The sequence below is a fragment of the Lepidochelys kempii genome, chromosome 1, assembly GCF_965140265.1.
Source record: "Lepidochelys kempii isolate rLepKem1 chromosome 1, rLepKem1.hap2, whole genome shotgun sequence".
In the NCBI taxonomy this organism is placed as follows: Eukaryota; Metazoa; Chordata; order Testudines; family Cheloniidae; genus Lepidochelys; species Lepidochelys kempii.
In genome coordinates this window covers 312,006,348-312,024,435 of record NC_133256.1, presented here as the reverse complement: position 1 = coordinate 312,024,435, position 18,088 = coordinate 312,006,348, and the positions used below count along the sequence as shown (strand labels likewise).

The 18,088-nt window shown below is 40.4% G+C and overlaps 1 protein-coding gene across 5 annotated transcripts in view; it reads left to right on the top strand.

Annotated features, from left to right (window-relative positions):
- The first annotated feature begins 353 nt into the window (after nucleotides 1-353).
- GRM8 (glutamate metabotropic receptor 8) overlaps nucleotides 354-18,088 on the top strand; it is a 455,163-nt gene continuing 437,428 nt past the window's right edge. For 4 of the 5 annotated variants that reach the window (XM_073328251.1, XM_073328250.1, XM_073328248.1 and 1 more), the window contains exons 1-2: nucleotides 354-448; nucleotides 9,099-9,946. In XM_073328251.1, the coding sequence (XP_073184352.1) occupies nucleotides 9,437-9,946 (510 nt within the window). In that variant the 5' untranslated portion in view covers nucleotides 354-448; nucleotides 9,099-9,436. Of the gene's footprint in view, nucleotides 449-974; nucleotides 1,058-9,098; nucleotides 9,947-18,088 lie in introns of those variants that run through there. The other variant, XM_073328249.1, reaches the window with a different exon arrangement.

Below are 18,088 nucleotides of genomic sequence, written 5' to 3'. Positions count from 1 at the left end.
TGTGTGTGTGTTAACTGCAGTGTGTGCAAAAGGAGGCGAAAGCTTGTAAGGGAGGCCGGGTACCTCAATCTGAGCCTTCATAGCCAGATCCAGGGGGCTTCCTACCGGTGGGGTTGGTTTAGTCTGCATCCCAGATGTGATTTGCTTGGCGCTAAACGGCGGGGATTAGCCTGCGAGTTCCCGAGCAGGGAAAGCTCCCTTTGCCCCTGGCCAGGCTGAGTGCCTGATAAGCAGTGGATTAGGAGGAGAGTTAGACAGACCAATAGCGGCTGCCAGTGGGTGTATTTGTTATTCACATGGAAGAGACTTCGCGTCGTGCTCTGGAATCGCTGCCTCTTTCAGCACCAAGAACAGCCACAAGTGCAGCTCCTCTCGCGCCGGCATGCACTGACATGGGGTCGAGAGCCCCCGAGCCGGCTCCTTTCCACCAGCTTCTTCCGGAGCCAGGGTAAGACCCCGGGGGGGAGCGTGTGTGCGTAGGGAGCCAAAGCCCCCGCTAGGCTAGGAGCGCGGGGGCTGCAGCTATTTGTCCAAGTGTTGGATGCATCAAGTTGGCCCGTTCTTGGAGTTTGGTGATTTGATGTACTGCGAGGGGGAGGGAATTAATTGGTGTATCCAAACACAGGCTGGAGACTGGGGAGAGTAGATCAATGGTCCTTTGCTTAGGTTTATTTCAAATGCCAAGAGGAGGCAACCCAGAGCTCAGCAAAGCAGTTGGGCTAAGAGATCGGCACTGAGGTTTACACTACAAGCGGTCCCCTAAAAGTTTTTTTCCCGGGGTGTTTTTGGTGGGTGAGGAGGCTGGTTTTGCTTGGCTGCTCGACAGTGTTCTGCAGCAGCATGGAAATCGCTCTCCGGGCTACCTGTCCCGGTCTGAGCTCCTGCCCCTTCAGCTGACGTTCCCGGGGAAGATAGCTGAGACTCGGATTGTAGAGAAACTACCGAATGCTATTTCCCAGCGGCAGGTTAGGGCAGCTTTGATTAATTCCGGGGACTCCTTCCACCGTTTCTCAGCAATACGGATATGCAACTATTTTTCATCGATTGGAGGCTCAAGGTACTTGTACCGGGGATTTTTTTGGTGGGGGCGGGGGAAGGAGAGAGGGAAGTCAACAAATAACCGTCAATGCAAGTTTTGTCCTAGTTAATATCTTCTGCTAGAAGAGACTCGTATCTGCCTGATTTGTGGGGCTTGAAATAGCCCGGACTTTTATTGTCAATTTCCTCCTAAAGCCAGCTCGAATCAAACGGCACGTTAAAAAGACAATGAGCAAAGAACCATCCTAACAAGGACATTTGTAACCCTGAATTTCAAGATTCCACCCCCCTTCCTCCTTTAAATGTCGCCTATTATAAACCACAAAGAGGAGCAATTTTCCCTTACAAGCACCTGATCTTTCCAGCGCCTTATTTGCTTCAATTTCTGCGCGCTGGGCGGATAAAATCACATTAAGTATTTAACCTGTTTATTCAGTGCGTAGTAATAAACGTTGGGTGAGTGCAGGAAGCTTCTGCCACAAACTTCGATTCTAGCAGGGTGGGAATATGCAGGGCTGGGACGCGTAGGTAAGGGCACCAAGGATTCCCTTCTTTCTGTTATTTTCAGTAGCTTCCCCCCCCCTTTTTTTTTAAAGCAGCCTGATGCTGTCCCCTTTCCCCAGCGTTAGGTAATTCGAATCCCAGGCACCACCAGAAAGGAGCGGGGCGCAATGTTTGCTAGAAGACAGAAAGCCCCCTTAGCAATACTGAACCCAAATCCATCTGCTCAGCGAAACAGTGCGAAGATCCCTCGCAGCTTGTTCAAAACTGCTGAAAATATATACTAGAGCCCCACAAGATACCGGCTGGCTGACAAGTGCCGGCTTGTGTCAATGAAACAGCCACCAAACTGCGCAAGATATGACAGAACCCCCCTGAGAGCCAGCACGAATTACTTCAATCCGGTTGCAAGGGTTTATTTGGGCGGGGGGGGGGATAGATATCTGGGGGGGCACGATGGGGGGGGGGAATCCCTCTGCTCCCTTGATGTTTCGCACAATACTCAACCCAAAATAAGGCTGTTAATAGAGAGGAATCTGCACCTCTCCAAAGTAATCTCACCTCTGTTTCGGAAGTGTTAGCTCTCCCACTGGATGCTGAGTCTTTTCACAGCATTGTGCATGTGTTTAATGTGAGAGTCATAAAGTGTTTGCAAGGGCTGCATGGATAACACATTAACCGCCTCCCCCCCCCCCCCATGAAAATCGATTACCGATCCGAATTGCATGCAGACCCGACACCGCATTGACATTTGGCTTTGGAAAGCTTCTGACCTTTGGGCTTGCGGGTTGGGGGATTCGTTAAAAGAATATTTGCTTTCCCCTCAATAATAACCTAGCCCATTAAAAGGGACCACTTAATTTAAGGAGAAAATGAAATAGTCTGTAGCTGTGCAGAGAGGCTAGTGATCACGTATAACCAAATGGCGGAAAGTTTATTTCACGTTAGATTTTTTTTTTAATTAACTGTAATGAACAACAGGAGCCTTCGGTTCTAATCTGGTCATTTGCATAACTACCTTGCACGCGATTATTTAGGTTCCAAGGAAGACTGGTGGGTAGTAAAATAGTTAAAATACTACAGCCGCTAATGATAATGAAAGACGCCGGAGTAGTGGGGATAGCTTAGTTTAGTGTGTTAATAGAATTCCTCAATAACAGAAGCCAATTGGTATGGTCGACGTGAGCGTGGGAAGATAAAAATGGCTTAGTTTAGTAAAAGTAGAGAACAATAGAGGGCTCCCTGCTAAGAAGGCTCACACCCTAGGTAGTGGTTGATGTGTGTGTCATTTAGCAGGAAAAATCGGTGAAACGCAGCTTATCCTATTCCGCGGCTGAAAGGGTTACTGGACCTTTTCACTGGGCAGTAGAGGACCCTTCCAGGTGGAACAAGTCTAAAAGACCGAGTTTATGTTTAAGCACGGTGAGGTGGAATCTCCTTCCTTAGAAGTTTTTAAGGTCAGGCTTGACAAAGCCCTGGCTGGGGTGATTTAATTAGGGATCGGTCCTGCTTTGAGCAGGGGGTTGGACTAGATGACCTCCTGAGGTCCCTTCCAACCCTGATATTCTATGATTCTAGGTGCTGGGATGACAAAAGCTACAGAAGTACCCAGTATTGCTATTCATATGAAGGCAGCCAGGAAAGAAGAGGGAAAGGAAAGATCTGCCACAAAGAAAGCAAATGAGGATGCTGGATGTTTCAGCTGAGATATTGGCTGTGCAAAGTGAAGCTGCTGATAGACAGCTTTGACTGCGTCTTGGCCCTTGCGCAGCCAGTAACCCAAGTTGGCAATGACCGTGGCAGTGTGAGGATGGTAATCTTTATGTTGGGATGTCATGATTCTTGAGTGATTTGGGCAGTCCCTTAGGCACAAGCAGATTTTCCTTTTAATATTAACTTTCCTGTGCCACCAAATTATTTTTCGTGGACAAATATATTTCTCAGAGCTGTTGCGGGGGAAAAAAAATCCTATTCTGCACTTACATTTGAGTTCCCCACTGTCCCTGTTAGGGTGTTCCAGATCCTCGATGAAGCACAGAATCTTGCTCTAAACTACAGCAACAGCTGGTGGCCAGAGATTTGAACTCTGGTGAAGAAACTCCTCTAGGCTGACCTGGAAAATCTCCCTGCTCTTCTTCACCTGTTAGACCAGGGGTGAAAAATCAAGTCTGAAAGGTGTGAATATTGATCGAGTTTGTTCAGTTGTAAGACCAGTCAGGGACAGAGAGAAGTGCTTACTATGATTTTCCTTTGGAAGATTTATCTATTAGCTTTAAACTTATATTAGGCCCACACTTCCAGAGGATTTGTTTTGACTTTTACAGATAGCTTGTTTAAAAGATGGAGATTCACAGGGTAGGATGTGAAGGCAGAAGCTCTGGCGGTACTTGAAGTTGCCTTGAAAAGAGTCTGAAATAGACTGATCTGAGACATTTCTCCCATGCCGTACAATGAAAAAATCCAGTCATGTGGACTGGATGCTGATGATGACTTGCCTTGTTTTTTTTATTGTGTAAAGGGTTCCCTCAGCAGGAAGAAGTGATACATCCTTTCCCATAGGACTGAAGTAAATGGGACTACCATAAATAAGGAGTACTCCTCAGGGGTGCTGGAACAATTTGTGTAGTAGGGGTGCTGAGGGTCATGGAACCAAACTGTAAACCCTGTATATGATGGAAACCACTTTAAGCTGGGGGTGCAGCAGCACCTCTAGTTCAAGGACCTAAGGTACTCCTTTAAGTTAGCGTTTTCAAAGTCTGGGCCTAAGACTTCCACAATCCACTTACATTGATTCTTTTTGTTAGCAATCTGCTTTTATATGAAATTCGAATTGTAGTGTTCAACTGGCAACACCTTTACGTGATATTCACATATTTTCTCATCACTGATTATAGTACAGTACAAAAGAAAATATTTCCCAGAAAATGAGTGTTAGCATAAAAAGGAGGAAGATAACAGTCTGTTACTGTACAAATCTTATTTTCATATTATAAAGAGGGAAGTCAAAAATACTTGCAAGACCCTCTCCCCAAAATTTTGGAAAGGAAGGTTTTTATATTTTCATTTCATTTCAGGTTCTCATAAATCTGAACAATTTTGTGGGTTATCACTTGAAAAGAAGGTAAATTTGAGTGCAAAAAGCCTCTCCTTTTCTCAAAAAATATTCTTTTTTAAAAACAAAATTTTGATATAACAGTTTTATTCTGATGTAGATCAAATTTCCCATTAAAATATGCAAAATTCCATATGACTTAATGAAAACCTCATCAACTCTTCAAAATGCTATGAAAAGTGAAATCAGGGAAATGTGAAATGGCCTCAAACATAATTGCCAATATTTTCTAATAGAAAAAAATTGCTCTTTTCACACAGTCCCAGTAGAGTCATGTCTGTTAAACTGTCTAACAGGTCATCGAGATAAAGATCCATGAAACTAGAGCAGTGGTTTTCAAACTGCAGGTTGTGACCCAGAACTGGGTCATGGAACGTAAGGCACTGGGTCGCGGTGGCTCTGGTCAGCACCACCGACCAGGCCGTTAAAAGTCCCATCGGCGATGCTGCCTGGATAAAGCAGGCTAGTCCCTACCTGTTCTGACACCATGCCGTGCTCCGCAAGCAGCCAGCAGCAGGTCCAACTCCTAGGCGGGGGAGCCACGGGGCTCGGCGCGCTGCCCCTGCCCCGAGCACTGGCCAATGGGAGCTAGGGAGTGGGGTGGTGCCTGCGGCTGAGAGCCATGCAGAGCCACTTGCATACCTCCACCTAGGACCCGGACCTGGTGCTGGCTGCTTCCGGGGCGCAATGCAGTCCGTGATGCCAGGACACGCAGGAAGCCTGCCTTAGCACTCCTGCTGCGCTGCTGACCAGGAGCTGCCTGAGGTAATCCTGCGCCCCAACTCTGCCCCAGCCCTGAGCCCCCCACCAAACTAGGAGCCCCTTCCTGCACCCCAAAGCCTTCATTCCCAGGCCCATCCCACAGCCCTTACCCCAACCCTCTGCTCTGAGCCCCTCCTACACCCCAAACCCCTCATCCCCAGCTCGTGTCGTGAGCATCAACAATTTTCTTCAACTGGGTGAGCAGAAAAAAAGTTTGAAAACCACTGTACTAGAGGAAACATATTTCCCTATTTGTAATGCATAGAGTGCTGCTTGAAATCACAGCGTGGGCATAAGTGATTTTAAGAATATTTTTTGTGGGAGGATCTCTTCATGATATTTGTATTCATTTTAGCTGACACTACTGTAAATTAAAGGTCACTCTTTCAGTAGTTTTGTTTCCAAAATATAGCCACTTCATTATTAACCCATTTCATTATTTATCATTTCAGCTCATTATTTAGAGTTCATTAATATAAAGAACTCCAGTAACGAGACTGACTAGTGTAGAAGTAATGAGTTTGTGATCAGAATAATGAACAGTCCTATTACATAATACGCATGCGCACACACTGTCATTGTAGTATTCATGAGACCTTGCTTAGAACAAGAGTGAACTCCAGTATGTACTGAGCCTAAATCTTCTTTAACCATGCTTTACCCATCAAGAAATAGTAATATTCTTAAAGATCTGGGTGATTGCTGAAGGAACTACTTTCAGAAGTTAAACATTATCCTAGTTCCATTATAAAAGCTTCCACCTCCCCCCTTCACCCTAACCCCACCTATTTATGTATTAAAATGAATGTACATGATAATCTATAGAAATTTGTACTGTAAACTTTGCTTTAAAAAGGACTTAAATTCAGTTACTACCAGATACAATTTTAAGGGAATTAAGAGCAAGCAACCTGTGATCTTTTATGTTGACTTGAAGTGAAGTTCCATGATGCACTTCCTCTTGAATCTATATGCTCAGTGCTGAGGAGATGTGTACATTTCTTCTCTGAAGTTATTTCCCAGTGAGCACTGACTACCACTATAAAAAACCTGGTAAATTGGGAACACATTTGGATTAATTCAGATTTATGGTCATACAGAAAGGGATTATATTGTACTTTGAATGGAAACGCTGAACATGAAACACAGTTGTGTGGATTTATGGCACAGAAGGTCAATATTTTTCATATAACTAAAAAGCATTGATAAAAATGACATGAATTTAGATAAAACTTTCAACTTAGCTATACAGGCTCACAAAACATAGTTGTAAAACTTTATCAATATAGCCAAAGTGATTTGATACAAATAAATTAAGCAATATAATACAAGCTTTGATTTCTTAGAAGACATACAATAAGACTAAATCTATTAAAGTTTAAAATTAATGCTTTATGAAGAATGTCCCTTCCATTTTATAGGTAAGTTATGGCATTAACATCATGAAATACACATTTTTTTTGAAAATTAACAATATCTAGCGATAGAATGCATGATGACTAATACTCAAGTATTACATAATATTGCAAAATGCTGCTTATGAGATTTCTTTAACCTTCAAATTATTCTAAACTTACTCATCCTAGATAAGCTACTGGGCCCACTTGTACTCCCAAAAACCCTTTAGAAGTCAAGCCCACTGTGTTTGACCTACCACTGTACATGTTTATAAGGATTGATACCTATTTTCAAAGCTTCCATTTCTGAGTAGAATATTCTTCATTAGAAATGGACTTTGGTCTAACCATCCCACCAAACGGCACACAGAAAAAAAGCAGCAGTTTTCTTATCAATATTCTGAGACATTTTAAATTCTCTACTCTTGCCTCCAAAATTTCAGCATATTGTTAAATATGAGCTGTTTTAAATGTTGTTAATTCAAAGAACTGATTCTGAAATCCTTGAAAAGTGGTGCTAGTATGTCTAGTCTAAAGACTCGGCTGTTCAAAATGAACAAGGGATCAGTAAAAAAGTATCTCTGTAGATTACTTTAGATGTAGAGAAGCTCTTTTCTCTGGATGGTTAAGATGATCAGTTCCGATTGGTTAATGGTGCTCTTGTACTCATCAATATATTTTGAGCCAATTTCTGCCCTCAGTTATTCTGATGTAAATCAGGATCAACACAACTGAAGCTGATGCAGATTTGTACTTGGGTAACTGAGCGCAAATTTTGTCCTACCATCTTTACAGCTGGAAGTAAACTCATTGGGCTAAAGCCTGCACTCATTTATACCTTGTATGTTTACAGAGAGGCCAATGAGATTATGTCAATCAGCGCAGATTTTGATCCATTTAGATTCAATCCCCAACTAAACTCAAACAAACTAAATATTTAGAGGCATTGAAAGTCTTGTGCTTCATACACTTCGGCACTTTAATATTCCCAATGGCAGTGCTTTTATTCACACCAATTATACATAGTTCAATTTCAAGTCTTTGTTTTGTTACCGGATCATGGGGAGATACGTCTACGTAGGTGACACTCCACAACCAATCTTTTTCACAGGCCTTAAAACATCCATTATTTTAGAATTCTTCTGTAGCTTCTGTGATTTGAGTAAAATTTGTTTTGAGAAAATTGGGGAACAAAATAATATTTAGTGGAAGATGATCCATTAAAGGGATTATAGAATCACATTTTGAATTATAATATATTATAGCATGTCATATTAAGACAAAGGGGGCTTAACCCCTGCCCCCCAAATATGATATCATTGGTACTTGTAACAAAATGCATTTGGAGCTAGACTTTTTAAAATACGGGTGCTAATTAGGTAATTTAAATGTCTAACTTTGTTAACTTGATTGTGTTAGTTTTTTAGTTACTGGTGCTTAGATACCAAGATAATAGGTACCTTAGAAATATTTAAGATAGTGTCACTCTGATTTTTAGATATAGGGTGAATTCCTGGCCCCATTCAAATCAGTGGGAGTTTTTCAATTAATGTTAGTGAAGGAAGGATTTCACCCCAATTTTGCACACACAAACTGCAAGCACAAAATGGAGGCCCTGATAATGTTGGGGCTCAAATTAAGTGAAATATATACCTTATCTGGTAAAATATAGTGTGAAACTTTTGCTTGGGAACTCTATTATTTTTCCATTAAATATATTCAGAGTTTGAAATTATTATTGTTTATGGAGCACTATAGATATACATGGACCTGAACAGAAAGTGAGTTGTGCCAGAGAAGTAACACAGTTACTATCAAGTGCTGCAAAAACTCAAGTGTGTGCTTAACTTTATGCACATTAATAGGCTGCTGAATTCAATGAGACTAGTAAGTGTAAATCTTTGCAGGGGAAGAGCCTTAGACTGTAATAGAATGAATGGGTCCAATACAATATATTATTTAATATATTGCAGAATAAAACCCAAAGAGGTATATAGTCTTTGTATCTAAATGTTTCATGCAGTGCAATTGTAAATAAATATTACTGATCTGACTGAGCATCAAGCTAGGTTTTGTTACCTCAGTGTTGCTTCTGCTTTGCTGGTATCCTCAATCTCTCAGCTTTTAGTACAGTACAGCCAGGTGTTCAAATTCACAGTGGGCCAAGAATGAGTCCCTTACATAATGTGGAAAGTAAAACCTAGGCAATGTAACTCATATTCCAAAGTAAATACTGTTGACAAGAGCAAAACTGCTGAACTTAATAATATTTTTCACTGATTTTTCAGGAGTACCTCAGCTGCAGGGCAAAATGCAAGGACATGAGTCGTTGACTTCCTCCCAGCGTCAGAGCCATAGATATTAATCTGTATTTCAACATCAATCTACAATAGCTGAAAACACCTCACCACAAAACAAATTAACCCATGGTACTGATGGACATTTTTTGTAAAACATATTTTAAGAACTTTTGTTGAGATCTATTTTCTACTTGTGGCACAATTCTATATTGTTACTTATTGGGCACTGATGGTAGCTTTCAGAAGGTGCTGCTTCAAATGGTCCACCTCCTCTTTTAGCAAGAAGGAACTTCGGGTCTTGGATAGCAACAACATCTTCAGGAAAAATGGTATACGAAGGAAAGCGGCTCGTCTCCTGCCATTGTTTCTTCCTAGTAACAGCCAAATTCTACTGGATACTCAGTATGATGCAAAGAACTCATGGCCAGGAATATGCCCACTCTATTCGATTGGATGGGGACATCATCTTGGGAGGACTGTTCCCTGTCCATGCAAAAGGGGATAGAGGGGTGCCTTGTGGGGAGCTGAAGAAGGAGAAGGGGATCCACAGACTAGAGGCAATGCTATATGCAATAGATCAGATCAATAAGGACCCTGATCTTCTTGCCAATATCACTTTAGGTGTCCGGATCCTAGATACTTGTTCCAGGGACACTTATGCATTGGAGCAGTCCTTAACGTTTGTGCAAGCTTTGATAGAGAAAGATGGTTCAGATGTGAAATGTGCTAATGGAGACCCACCTATTTTCACTAAGCCAGACAAGATATCAGCTGTAATAGGTGCTGCTGCAAGTTCTGTATCCATCATGGTTGCTAATATTTTAAGACTTTTTAAGGTAGGTAAAGTTTTCTACTCTTCATTTAAATACCAACCATCATGATGATAAGTAATATGACTGTGGTATTTCCATTTTCAAAAATAAAGGGCCAAAATTAGAAGTTCTTTCTTAGTTATTTCTCAGACAAAACATCGAGCAATGACAGAAGGCACTAGTCTTCTAGATGCAGGGTGCCTCTTGCGAAGTGCTAAGCACCCTTAACTCTTGTTGGCTACACTAGGCATTGCGAGTTCTCAGCATCTTGCACGAATCACTCAGTACATCAGCCCTGAGCAAACACAATGGAATTTCACTCAAACTGTGTACTTATTAATATCATGACTGCCCTACTGTTTAGTCCAGGGGACAGATTACATGTATAGCACCTCTGACTGCAATAGAGCAAAAGGGGCTACTCGTGTGTAAGATGCCCAGGATTGTCAATGTTTGCTTCATAACTTAGTATTTTCAAGGGTCTAGAACTCAGTAGTTAAATTTCATCTCGGGGAAACTGTTTTCTTAGAAGGAAAAATTCTGCCAGGAGTTAAACCCATATATAGAGTCTCATCTAATCTGCTAGGAGTTAGGAACATTATTAAATATATGATCTTTCTAAAAGAAAACAGAGTTGTCCTTTTAAGAATTTCTTCTATCCTGGGGTGAGTATCTGGCAAGTAACTAGACCATAAATCAGGCTAATCATGCTGGATACTTTGAAAACAAAAATTCTAAGGGTATGAAGTTTTATAAATTGGTTATCACACCTGTATTATTTTACCATCAGATCTGAGAGCTGAAAGGCATAACAGGGAATCCCTGGGATACTCTCGCAGGCCAGTGTTTTCTATTGGATGTGTACCTGCTCCACACTTGGACAAATGGACCCTCATCTAGGAAGAGTTTTGAATAAAAAAGGGGACAATTGTAGTATGTTGCCCCACCAGTTGAGAACTCACTGTTCAAAGCCTGGGATAAATGTTAGGCCAGTTCACTTGAAACATTTACTTATCGTCCTCAGCTGGAGTGCAGTTACTGTAAATGTTCCATACCTGTATCTGCAGACATGCATTTGTTAAAGTAAAGGTTTTAATTTAAACACAAGCAGTTGTAGTCAAGAATGTAAGACAGACTTGGCACATACTCTTGAGTACTTTAGTTCCATATAGTTTTTTGGGGAGCAGTTTGAGACAGATGTAGTCACATCCTCGTATGTCATGCTATTTAAAGTGATATCATACAGTTTATTAAAATCTACTGTGCTAAAAATTCCAAATGGAAGAAGCATCTCTTGGCGTAAACATACTTTTATATAAAAATGAGGTATGCACTATGGCCTTACTCAGAAAAGCACTTAAAGTGATTAAGGTCTGAAGTTTTATTGACATTTTATTGACATTTAACATATACTTAAAGTTAATAGTGAATAGATGTCAGATTTCTTACATGTTTAAACATGTGCTGAAGTGCCTTGCTGAATTAGGAACTGTGCCTTTTTAGCTTCAATGAGATATGTCACATGCTAGTGATTAATGTGACCCCTTCTCACATGAGGCCTATTCCAAAGTCCACTGATGTCATCAACTTGTGAAGTTTCACAAATGTTGGATGAACATAATGGGTCCAATTTTTGTTTAACTAGTTACGGACTATACTTTCCAGATTCCTCCTTGGTTTAACTCCCCTGACTTAAATGGAATTACACCATGGATGAAATTGACTCTGAAAGTCTGAAAATATAACAGGCTATACAGTATTCATGCAAAATGAGCCTGCCTCCATGGCTTTCAAAGGGTTTGGGTCAGGCCCAATATGCAAAGAGGGTACATATCCTCACCTAATGGGATACAATAACCTTTCTAGAAATATTTTCAGTTTGGTCTTAGTGAAAAAAGGAGGTTAAATATAAAAATAACATGAAAATTATACTTGGGCCAGATTCACTCTTGCTTTGAACCTTGTGGCATTATTTATGTATGTGCAAAGTGGTTGTAAAATGCTACCATTCTGATGTGATACCATTTTACACTCACTCTACACATGTATAAATGACTATGCAAAGTTGCAAGACAATAGACCATCAGGCCCATTATCTCTTACTGTGACAAGCACCCCCAAAACATTACAAGTAGTTCTTTGTCAATAAGATGATTATGGCTGAAAAATAATCTGTTGGAATGAGGAGAGAATGGCATGTTGGCCATACATTTTAATTCTTTATTTTTTGTCATTGCTAATCTTTTTTCTGTATTTAATTCTATGTTGTTCAGTACTAGAATTGACCCACTCTGCATATTTCCAAGACAAACAAATGAAAGGTTTAAATATAAATCCATTTGTAGGAGGACCAGATTATTACAAGTATATTTTCTCATTTAGAGAAATTAACTAGTGATTTGATTTGCATGTCTAGTCAAATGAAGTGTAGCGAAGCATCGTCTCTTCTCTTGAAATCTTAATCTTCCTGGTAAATTTCACAAGGTGATATCTTTTCCATTCAGACTAGTTACCAGTTTTGGTGGATCACTTCAATCTAAGAGTTGTGTTGACATACTATTCTTTGTCTTCATTGTGCTTCATTATGTTCTACAGTATAAACAGTTGAAAGGTGAGCCTGCCACATCTACACTTGTCAATTTGGATGGACGGATGAATGAATTCTAATCAATAAACTCAGCTGGAACTGATTGGGCAGCTAACATTTAATTTTAAAGTCTGCTTGATGTTAAATAGATAATGGTAAATTGAACGCTAAATGCTTCCAGTACACACAATGGCTGTAGCGTATGTCTGAAACTGTTACTGTCCCATTGCCTGTTAATAGTCATGCTGATTCCTTCCATTAAAACATCTTATCTCATTTCCTTAGGACTTGGTGCCCATTGAAACACATGATAAACCCATTGAGTTCAGTGGTGCGGGAACAGGCACTTGCATGTTATCGAGACCATTGAGCTCAAATGTTTACGCCGCAGTTATATATCCCTGCAGCCAGGTGACCTGGACCAATGTGGCTGTGGTGCAGGTCTTTTATCACAACGTAGACATGCCCCAAAGCCTGTGATACTCTGGGTTATAAAATTGCAGTGTAGACATTCGGGCTCAGGCTGGAGCCTGGGGCTCTGGGGCTCTCCCCACTTTGAGTACCTTTCCCAGACTCAAAGAAGAGTTCCATGCAGCTTGAAAGCATGTCTCTCTCACCAACAGAGGTTGGTCCAATAAAAGATATGACCTCACCCACCTTGTCCCTCTAATATCCTGGGACCAACATGGCTACAACAATTTGCTTACTATAGCAATTTTGAAAATGATTATCTTCCTTGTTATTTATTAATTTTGGTGCATGTTTGATTGTTGAAAAAATCATAAGGAAGGAAAAAAGAAAAGGAGTACTTGTGGCACCTTAGAGACTAACAAATTTATTTGAGTATAAGCTTTCATGAGCTACAGCTCACTTCATCAGATGCATTCAGGAAGGAAGGAATTTGAGTAGAACTTAGGATGACCAGCTAGCAAGTGTGAAAAATCAGGACAAGGTGTGTGTGTGTGAGTGGGATAAGAGGCGCCTATATAAGACAAAGCCCCAAATATCGTGACTGTCCCTATAAAATTGGGACATCTGGTCACCCTAGTAGAACTTGATTGTCTTTTTGAGCCACTCTGAAGCCAGAGTAGAAGTATGTTTTCAATCATTTTAAGGGGGATTTCTTTCTGTCCTTTCTTCTAGCTTTATACTTCAGCTGAGAAGCAGCCTGTGCACTGGAGACTGGTTAAGTCTGTGTTGTAGGCAATTGGTTGATCGCAGGCCACGGTCACTATGAAAATTTGAGAGCGTGAGACTTACACCCATCAAATTATTAGCTAGCTCTGAAAGTCAAGGTACACACAACACAAATGAGATTTTAAAATGTTCTATATTGATAGCAGTCTTTTGAGTTATGCCTGGTTGAATTCCTGTCTTTACTGGCAATAATCACACTGGCTGCTGAATGGATGTCTTTTTAATTGATGCCCTTTTTGAAGTTGTTAACCTATTAAATAATGCATAGCTCTGAAGTAATGGTCACTCTAATGCCTTTCTTAATGCAGAGTCACCTAGATTACCACTTCCACTCTTTGTTACTATTGAAGACAGTGTAGTAGACTGATTTAAGAAACTAAGCCTTGTAAGACATGCATTAGCTGTGAATTGAGAACAGCAAGAAGGAAAGAAGCCTATGAATTGTCTCAGATGCCACTAATTTGTCTTCTGAAGCCATGACAGCTAACTCCTGATTTCCATTATGCAATAAGATTGCAAATAACGTTCCGCTGCAGTCTTAATCAATATAGCATCACATGGCACCCCTCTGGGGAAAGCTCCTATTTACCCATTTAATTGATATAACACAGTTGCTGCTGAAAGAAGGAGACATCTCTCTTACGTTTAATTATAGACCCTGCACAAGTGCCCTTAATGTACAAATTACATAGGATGATTTTTAATGTTTGCATGTTGGACTGGACTCAAAAGGTCTGATTCTGCAACCCTTACATGAGTAGGCCCATTGACATGAGTAGGACAACTTGCTTGATTAAAGGCGTCAGGATCTGACTCTATTTCAGTGCCACTTTAGGAAATATTCCCACTGATTTTATGCAAGCAGAAGAGAAAAATAATAATTATTAATATTTAACATTAATATAACACCATAGGGGTTGGTGATACTTTACAGGAAGACTTGGGGTAGATTCTCAGTTGGTGAAAATCAACATAGCTCCAGAGCTGAGGATAAGGCCCATAGTCCTTGCCCCAAGAAGTTTGTGTTCTAGATAAGAAATTAGTGCTCAATAAATGTCACTACATATGGGGCCAGATGCTCAGCTGATGAAGTCTATGTAGCTTTATTAAAGTCAGTGATCACCACCATACAAATCTGTGTTCCACACTATTTTCAAGATACATGTTATTCACCTATATTCCAACCATAACAGTTCTATTTAACAGCTTGAACCTGTAGTCTGAAGTCCAATATTACCTTAATGTGCACTCTGGAACTACTAAATGCAAGGACTGCATACTTTGCTAGATCTGCATGTGCAACTTATCAAGTGGAAATCTGTGATGAAATTATGGGTCATATATTAGATAGTTCAAGTATGAATATACGTATAAAGTGGTTACAAAAAGATTCTGAACAGTAGCTGCGTTTTTTTATGCTGCTGTTGCTCAATTAAAAAAGAATTGATTCAACAACACAAAACACACGGGTCGATAAGCCTAGCTGATAAGCTGGTTGGCAACATAAACTGATTGATATTCATAGGATCCTTCTGTCTCAGTTTCTTTGCAAGAATTAAGCAGATTGGGGACCAAAGAGAGAGGCCCTGATCCTCGGCCAGTTTCCTGAAAAATTAGCCAAGTTACAGTTCTGGGTTTTTATGTTTATATATCTCCACCAACATCATATGGAGGTGGGTTTTTTTTCTTTTTCTTTTCTGTCAGCTGTTTGTCCAAGGGACTAGGTGTTAGATCCCAGCTGTTGCAATGAGGCTGCTTGTTGTTACACTCTATACTACTTGAGGTGCTTGGTGCAAACTTTGTCTTGTCTTTATCTTTGTAGGAAGGGAAGGGAGAGGATGTGAAAGATGATGTTTAGATACATAGGGTACATCTACACTTCAAGCTGGGGATGTGATTTCCAGACCAAGGAGCCATTCTTGTGCCAGTTTGCTGAGAGCTACCAGGAATATGTCATCTCAAGCTGTGAATCATACCCCCAGCTTAAAGTGTAGACATATTCATAGATTCCAAGGCCAGAAAGGATCACTGATTGCATCTGACCTCCTATATATCACAGACCACAGAACTTCCCAAAAATAACTCCTTTTTGAACGAGAGCTTAACTTTTAAAAGAAAAATATCCATTTGGGATTTAAAAAATTGCCAGTGATAGAAAATCCATCAGGACCCTGGCAAATTGTTCCAATGGTTCACTACCCTCACTGTTAAAAATTTGTGCCTTTATTTCCAGCCCAAATTTATCAAGCTTCAACTTCCAACTGTTACATGCTTGACTTTAATAACAATGTGAGATGTCAAAAATAACAGGCTCAGATGGAATTATTAATCAAAGATTAATAGAGCACTACGCAGGACACAGAAAGAAAACATATTTCACCACCTTCTGTGAATGGTGAAAGGATGGCATTCTGTTCCTTCCCTATGTAACTGGAGGAATTCTGTCAGTGTTCATTTCCAATCTCACTCTCCAAACCTCTTTCCTTTTATAGGGTATGAGACAAAGAAATTCCTGTTGGAGAAAAAAATTACTTTCCCATAATAGTTACTGTTTTCAATATCTCAGTTGACTTAATTATTAATGGAATTTCTTTTGTGATTGTGATTGATAGGCTAAAGGATTTCCAGTTCCATTACTATTCAAAACACCTGTTGTGTTAAGACCTCCTACCATTTTGCAATGGGTCATTACTTCAGAAAACATCTGTGGTAACAAATAGCCCTTATCAATTACAAAGGATAATTGAGTTATAAGCACCTTCTTATTTATTACCCAGTCTAGTTTACTGTAATATAATTTTGTAGGTCCCTTCATTAGTTTTGAGGTGCTCTTTCCCTGGATGTGTGGACTCTCACAGACTTAGAGGTTTAGGAGATATTTAGGTACAACCCAGTACTTAACTACATGTATTCCTGAGCATTTTCATGTTCTAAGTTCAGTTTAAGGACAGCACTTTTTAGCGTCATAAATTCAAGGGACTAAATATATAGATACACAACATAAAAAGGATTTGGTTAACATATACAAGAATTCTGGGAGCTTAACATATAAAATAATAAAGGTTAATATTTATTAACATAACCTTTGGATCTTATCGTGCCTTCATTTGCTAGATTAAAGCCCATTATCAAATATTTTTTCTCCACGTAGGTACTTACAGAATGTGATCAAGTTACTCCTTAATTGTCTCTTTGTTACGTAAATATAGTGATAGACCCAAGAAGCACAATCTAAGGCATGTTTTCTAATCCTTTAATCATTCTCTTAGCTCTTCTCTGAACTCCCTCCAATATATTAACATCCTTCGTAGCCCAGGGTTAATTGTTGTCTATTTATTCTTTTTCAGTTCCTGAAAGTGGCTGGAGATTTCACAGTACAAATAAGACATGGGGTGAGATTCTAAACTGCATCTTTGAGAACTCACAGCCCAGGGGGAGGTGGCCTAAAATGGATTTAAGTCACCTATGCACCCTCTGGATTGTAGGCTACTCTGGCTCTTTTACTTGATATAAAATGTCTGGAACAGTGGCGAAGATCTCGCCCATGATTCTTGCCCCAAAAAGCTTGCAATCTAATTCTGGACATAACAAAGAGGGATAATGAACATTAGAGAGGATTTTTTTTTTTTTGGTGGGGAAAAGAAGGGTGGATTACAAAATATGATGTCATAGCTCCTGAGTGAAGGCTAGGGCATAGTGTGCATTTATTTTTTATTTCAAGGTTTAGGGTTTCTAGTGGTAAGGGTAGATCTTATTACTGGCTACAGGTATAAGGCAGGTACGTCTACCTTATAGCATAGCATCCCCTATTCTTCCAACAGAGAAAGTGTGGGTTCTGCATCTCTGTTGAGAATTTCTAATGTGGGGTATCTAGGTGTCAACTCAATTTTTATACTGAAAGAAAACAAATTTGCACAGAGTTTAAAAACTTTACCAGCCAAAGGTAGGGAGATGCAAATGGTGAGCTCCTACCATCCACAGCTGCTGAGTAAGGGTATTGGACTTTCTCTGTGGCTGCTGTCCAGCATCCTGCATGGAGGCTCCAGCTCCCATAGCAACCTCTGGCTGGTCAGTATTGGAAACACTTGAAGCTCCATCTCATTCTTGCTGCTGTAAAGCAGAAAGAGCTTTCTGTTCCTTCTCCCACCTCCAGACTCTTCTGGCTGTCATGAGGACAGAGGATCTTCAATAGCCTACCCCTCTCCCCGAGCCTCCTCGCTGCTGAGAGGTACTCTATCACTCCATCTCTGGGCAAGCCATAGGGAACTTATATAACATTGTGAATCTTGAAGCGCGTCAGCCTGCCTGTTTGCAATTATTACTTACACACAGGCGGCCAAATTCTGGGCCTGGTTTCCATGGTAATAAGGAGTTTGATAGCT